This window comes from Nannospalax galili, unplaced genomic scaffold (assembly GCF_000622305.1).
Source record: "Nannospalax galili isolate Female #2095 unplaced genomic scaffold, S.galili_v1.0 scaffold617, whole genome shotgun sequence".
Classification (NCBI taxonomy): domain Eukaryota; kingdom Metazoa; phylum Chordata; class Mammalia; order Rodentia; family Spalacidae; genus Nannospalax; species Nannospalax galili.
In genome coordinates, this window is record NW_008341872.1 from 788,570 (window position 1) to 794,966 (window position 6,397).

The 6,397-nt window shown below is 44.3% G+C and overlaps 1 protein-coding gene across 1 annotated transcript in view; it reads left to right on the plus strand.

Moving 5' to 3' along the window:
- The window catches only part of Kcnab1 (potassium voltage-gated channel subfamily A member regulatory beta subunit 1), a 294,743-nt gene that overhangs the window by 205,838 nt on the left and 82,508 nt on the right, over nt 1-6,397 (plus strand). The window contains exons 4-5 of the mRNA XM_008837446.3: nt 791-870; nt 2,939-2,983. Coding sequence (XP_008835668.1) covers nt 791-870; nt 2,939-2,983 — 125 coding nt within the window. The remainder of the gene's footprint in view (nt 1-790; nt 871-2,938; nt 2,984-6,397) is intronic.

Genomic DNA, 6,397 nt, shown 5'->3' on the forward strand with positions numbered 1-6,397 from the left:
TTCGGTCCCAAGTGAGTCAGGGTACTTGCTCCCTCCTCTATGTCGATTCAGCAGCAGCTGGGTGATGATGCTTATTTGGCTGAACTGGGGGTGGCAGGCGTTTTACAACAATCACTGCTGTCTGGCCTATGGTTCATCAGCACAATTGGCTAAGCCTTGGGGAAAAGTCACAAATGTTCAGGTCAAAAGTCTTCCTCGGTCCCAAGTGAGTCAGGGTACTTGCTCCCTCCTCTATGTCAATTCAGCAGCAGCTGGGTGATGATGCTTATTTGGCTGAACTGCGGGTGGCAGGCGTTTTACAACAATCACTGCTGTCTGGCCTATGGTTCATCAGCACAATTGGCTAAGCCTTGGGGAAAAGTCACAAATGTTCAGGTCAAAAGTCTTCCAACTGCCAGAATCTATTGACTTGGAGAAAGGAGTTGAGGGATGGAGTCAGCGATGATACAAGTGACCCTCTTTGTCAGAGAGATTAGATGTCACAAAGAGTATTGTCAAACCAAGTCTTCCCAGCAGGGTGGGAAACAGAGATCTGAGTGCCTCACTGCTCCAAGGGCAGACCAACCTCAGTCTGAAAGTGGAATGACAGCCCACTCGGTCAGAGTGCTAAGGGGTCACCTGCCCTATGCATAAGCCTTCTTTCTTTCTCTTTCCACTCACTATATCTGAGAAAAACAGGAAGTGGTTACAGAAATCTCAGAGCTCTTAAAAGGTGGATAAAGGATTTAACATTGACTCCGGGTTTGTAAAGTGCTTGGCATTTCTGATTGGTCTTTGATTCCCGTTTTAGGTTGCAGAACGGCTGATGACAATTGCTTATGAAAGTGGCGTTAATCTCTTTGATACTGCTGAAGTCTATGCTGCCGGAAAGTAAGTCAGAGCAGTGTTTGTCCATCAAGAGGCATCTGTGGAACCTAGACATTGCTGTTGAGGAATAGCAGATGTTTCTCTGCTCATGTGCTAGATGGGGCAGCATTGCTCCTCCTCAGTCCTCCCCACCACTAGAATTGGGAGTGTTGACCTGTGGGGCCCTCTTAGCACTCCCAAGCCATCCCTATATGAAAAATGGGCTGAAGCAAGACAGGAACAAGAAGTGACTCACAACTATCAACTACATGAGGGGCAGAGGTAGCTGATGCCAGAGAGGTGACAGCCTGGCCCTTTGCTGGTATTCCTGACAGTTCAGACATGAAAGATGGAATCCCCGATGATGCCAAGAAATCAATAGCTTTTATAAAAGGGCATTTTAGAACCTACTCTGAGAACAGAGTGGGCTGTCGAGAGGCCTCGCTTCTGTGTGAGGAATCACTTCTAGTGACAGGCTTCACTTGGGCCTGTGTGTATTTGGGGCACTAAACAGGTCTTGATAAGTCAGAGCACGTAGCTAATATGCTATTAGTCAGACCACCAGGCCTATGCCATCCAGCACCCAGTGTAACTATTTCAAAACAGGTCTGAATCCCTGGTCTCCTGGACTGAATTTAGATGTCAGACTTTCATCAGCAAAGGAAGTAAATAACTCTGCTGTTCTTTCAGGAGACTGTGACACATGGCCACAAGAGGCCTGCTGCGCCTCCCTCAGGAGAGTTACAATCAAGCTTCAGCTTGCCAGTCTCCCTAGCCAAATCAGCCCCACCAAATGATCTAAGAGCGTTTTCCTTGCTTGATTTCCTCCTTTTTAGTACAGGTCTATGTTTAAAGACTGTCAGAGGCAGTTGGGAGGCCACATCCCTTCTGTTTTCTATTGAGTCCAAGAAAAGAAAGTAAAAGTTGTAAAGTTTGCTTCTTTCCACGTGCTCCTTGGTCTGAGGGTTTCCTCTATTGCATCTTGCTCCGCACCAAAAGGCTGAGGTAAAAAAAAGGAGGAGTGAGTGGCAGGTCTGCTAGAGTCCTGTTTGTACTCCTACAATGAGGGTCAGTAGTTTGACTAACGATTGGCTGATTGTCACTGTGGAAGTCAGATAGGGTCTCACTGTGAAATCAAAGATTATATACAACAATAGTGAGATAGGGAGAAATGAAAAAAGGTCGGTACCGTCCAATGCCTATTTGGGGCATGCTCCATAGCTAGCTTGCATCATGATTTCTTGGAGGCTGCACCCTCTAATAAAGACAACTTTTGTTTAAGTCAAATAATAATTAGCAATGAGACTCATAGACAGCCCACTAATGAACAAAGTGCTAACTCACAGAACCCTGGCAGCCCAGGTGCTTCTCACACTGAGGGTCTCAGTGGAAGAAATATAAGAGAAACTATCAGGTTCCTCAATCTTGGAATATCTGCCTGGGGAAAGTGAAGGGAAAGAGGACATTGGGGTGTCTTCAGTACAGCTTCCCACAACCCAGCCTTAGAGGACAGGAAAGATATTTTGTAATGTCTCCTTATATCTTGGCCCTATGACAACATGACTTAATTCTAGGACATTCTCATGTGGACCACTATGTCAGCCACCCTGGATGTGGGGACATTTAATGCACACATAGATTCCTTATTTATCCTCCAAGATCATGTGTGGGCCAATATTTCCTGTCTAAACAGTCCTAGGTCTCCTTGCCTCTGGTCACAACTGAATTGTTCCATAGCAATTAGAAGGAAAACCTTGACACTCGTTGGACACCATCAGGCAGGATATTTATATATGGGATCAGTGGTTCAAAAACACCAAGCTGCCAAACGATTCTGCTGATTCTTCTATCAGGACCGCAGGCGGTCTCCTGCCAGCACGTCGGGATCTGGCAGGTACTCCTGGAGTGCTCAGGAACAGGATTCTGCAGGCACAAGCAGAAACTGTGGAAACTGCACTACCAGCTGAGCGAGCTTCTATTTTTGGGGTCTGTGGGCACAGAGAGTTCAAGCAAGGAGTGGCTCTGGTGTTTGGGTTGACCCTTTCTTTTCTGGGACACTGCATCCTAACACATTGTCTGTTTCCTCCTCTAGAGCTGAGGTGATTCTGGGGAGCATCATCAAGAAGAAAGGCTGGAGGTACTGTTTGACATAACCACTTGTTTGCCCTTTTAAAGACTTACTATTTTGTTCCAGAGAAGGGAAAATAAAATCGTATGACACTTGATCAAAGTTCTGACCCCCCCCCAAAAAAAAATCAACACTCAGTAAATAAATAATTTACATTCATTTGGAAATAAATGCCAGAGAGTTTATTACTTGTGTTTCAAAAATTATGTAGCCATTGTCCACAATGAATTACTGTGGGGCTAGGCAGAGAAAGAGGGAATGTTCATGAGATATCTGTGCATAAAAGAAAGAGGCATTTTCACAGCTTTAACGATGTTTGTAATTTGGTAAAGGGAGCAAGCTGCAGGAAGCCGATTATATAGACACATAGATTTATGTTCACCACTCAAGTTATTAACAACTCTGGGTACAAAGAAATAATCAAACAAAAAGCCCTTGGGATAAACGCCTAAAGCTTTCTCATCTGAACACAAATATTCAGCATCTGTCCTGGATGCAGGAGCTTTGTTATCTCAGTATTCAGAGAAGTGCTTTACCTGCTATCATTGAGGGGTCCGCTCCAAAGAAATGCAAGGGGTATGCTTACCCATCTCTTCCATCACCTTCTGTACCAGAAATAAGTGGTAATGCAGAATGCATGACATCTGTGGGGCTCAGGGGCAAGCCCCTCTGTTTCACAGGTATCAGTTATAACAGCCACTTTGTCCTCATCATGGACCACCCCAGGCAAAGCCCAGCAAACTGGACAAGTGCAGGGCATTCCTCTGCTCTGGAATAATATCTGCTGATGGGCAAATAGAGTGCTACAGGACTGGAGAGATGGCTCAGCTGTTAAGAGCATGTGCTGCTCTTCCAGAAGACCGAGGTTCTGTTCCCAGCATCCACATGGTAGCTAACACCTGTCTTTAACTCTAGTGCCAGGGGATCTGACGCCCTCTGCTGGCCTCTGTGGGCACCAAGCACACACATGGTACACTTACATACACGCAGGCAAAACACTCATACACACAAAATAAAAATAAAATCGTTTTAAGAAATAGAGTGCTACAGTATGGGTAAAGAAAACTGCAAATTTGGGACTCATGCATATGCACTTAGCATATGTTTTCTACAATTTGATCTGCTAGGGAACAGAGCTGGCCTTTAAGGGCACAGTTCACTGCTAGTTTCACTATGCTTCATGCACAGCGGTGAGATGCCTTCTGTGAGGAACAACAGAGCGTACAACAGAGCCCCCTGCATTGTGGGGGCTGCATGTTCCTCACGCCAAGGTAAATGTTTAGGGGGAGAAAGCCTGGTCAAAATGGAAAACTCGACATTTGTCGAGACCTAAACAAAGAAAGTTTGATGGTCTGCATATTCCCCTTCTTTTTTCTCCTTTTCTCCCACCCCAGGGTACCATAAGGGTATTACAAGAAAACTCCATTTACCTTAAATTTGAAAAAATATTCACATTCCCCAGGCTGTCCTCCACTCTGCTTGAGTGTCTTTCCAACTCAAGATGTTTTCTGTCTGCTCACCTGCCTGGATAAAGACTGCGTTCATTTTTTAGAGCTGCTATAACAAAACACTGTCAGTCTGGGACTAGGGTTCATAAAACAACTGTCTCTGCGCAGTTCTGGAGGCCAGATGTCCAAAACTCAGAGGCTGACAAGGCCATGCATCCTTCTAAAATGCTGCGTAAATGCCCCGCTCCCTTGCTTGCTCCACCTTCTGGTAGTTGCTAGAAATCCCTTGGTACCCTCAGCCGTTTCACAGCAGCAGCTGCGGCACTGCAACCTCCACCTGCCTCTTCACACAGCATCCTGCCTTGTGTGTCTGTCTTCTCATGACCGTTCCCATTGCCTAGGGCTTGGACCCGTCCTGCTCCAGTGTGACCTCATTTTATTATAATTCATTACATCTGCAGTGACTTTTTCCAGATCAGCTCACATTATTAGATCCTGGGGGTTAGGGCTTTAACATATCTTTAGCAGAGGACGTAATTCAACCTGTAACAAAAATCTTGGAGATAAGTCTACAAACAGCACAGTGAGACCAACATCAAGGTGAAGAAAGACAGGTGGTGGCCCTTCTCTCTGTCAACACTTAGCAGATGTTCACTCATCCTCATTCACAACTGCAGAACCTATCACAGTGTTTCATGCATATTTCATTAGCTGCCTTTCAGCCTTGCAAATAAAAACTCAAGCTATCACTGTGCTATAAAAGGTTGACATTGGTTCATATTTGCCTCCAGTAGGAGGTGGGTGAGAGGATAAGCCATGTCATCCTTACACCGAGTCTATAAAAGCTGTGCAGCTAGCTCATTTGGCTTCTGGGCCTTTAGCTGACTCTTGTTAGCCATGTGAGCCAAGGAAAGTAATTTCACTTCTCTTAGTTTTCATTTACCTATTAAAATGGTTCCTAAGTGTCATGATGACAAGTGAGATAAAGTGTGTGAAAGCCTTCAGACAACAGTGCTGTCTCACTGTTACACTCACATTATCATTCTCCACCACCAAGAGGACTTGTTCAAAGAATCTCCGTAGGTCAATGACAGTTTGCTAGGCTTCTGTCTAGTCTTACTACTTAAATGTAAAGACTAGAGTACACACACAGAGGACAGACAGTTTGGCAGAAAGCCTAACTTTGGGTTATGAATAGAAGATGCAGCTTTAGCATATTATTTGCTCTGAGCAATCAAAAGGGCTGTGTTCATTTTTTATAAGATTCCAACCAGCTTTTGTTTTAGAAGACAGGAAGTGTTTGCTAAAGGAGACCTGGCTCCCCTATGCAGGTTGCTATTATAACAGGTATTGCAAGGTTAATGACTTAATCTGTAAAGGGCTCCAGCCTTTTGGGGGTATGCAAGCTCCAGGACCCATATATCTGTAGACCTGCCATTACTGTACCTCAAATTACTTTTTCAAAGAATTAACTTCAGTGGGATGGGGTTGCTGACATTTTCAACAAATTTGTTGTTGTTGCAACCAAGTTGTCAGAACTGTCACTGCATTCCCCACTGGATATCATTCATCACACAGGGTAAATGCCTAAGAGCCTTGAGGCATCAGCTCCATAGCTGACAGAATTATAAATGCTTTATTTCAAATACTCCCAAAATTTGGCCTTAACCCTTGAATCTCAAATAATTTATATCAATTCAATTTAATTATACACAGAGAGAACCTGAAGTATAGTGAGCCCTGCCTCCCAATTTTAAATTACCTGCCTGTAGTTCTCAAAGCATGGTTCTTGCCTCATGAACATAATGCTAGAGCACGTCTACCCTTGAATGTGGCTCCTGAGAAGGTAACAATTTTTCTCACAATTTCCACAGTACAATCCTTAAGGTAAAGTGGTAGGACCTTTGTTAAAGGAATTTAGAATTCTTTACCTTAAATAACATTCGGAACTGTTTAATGGACTAATTCAACACTC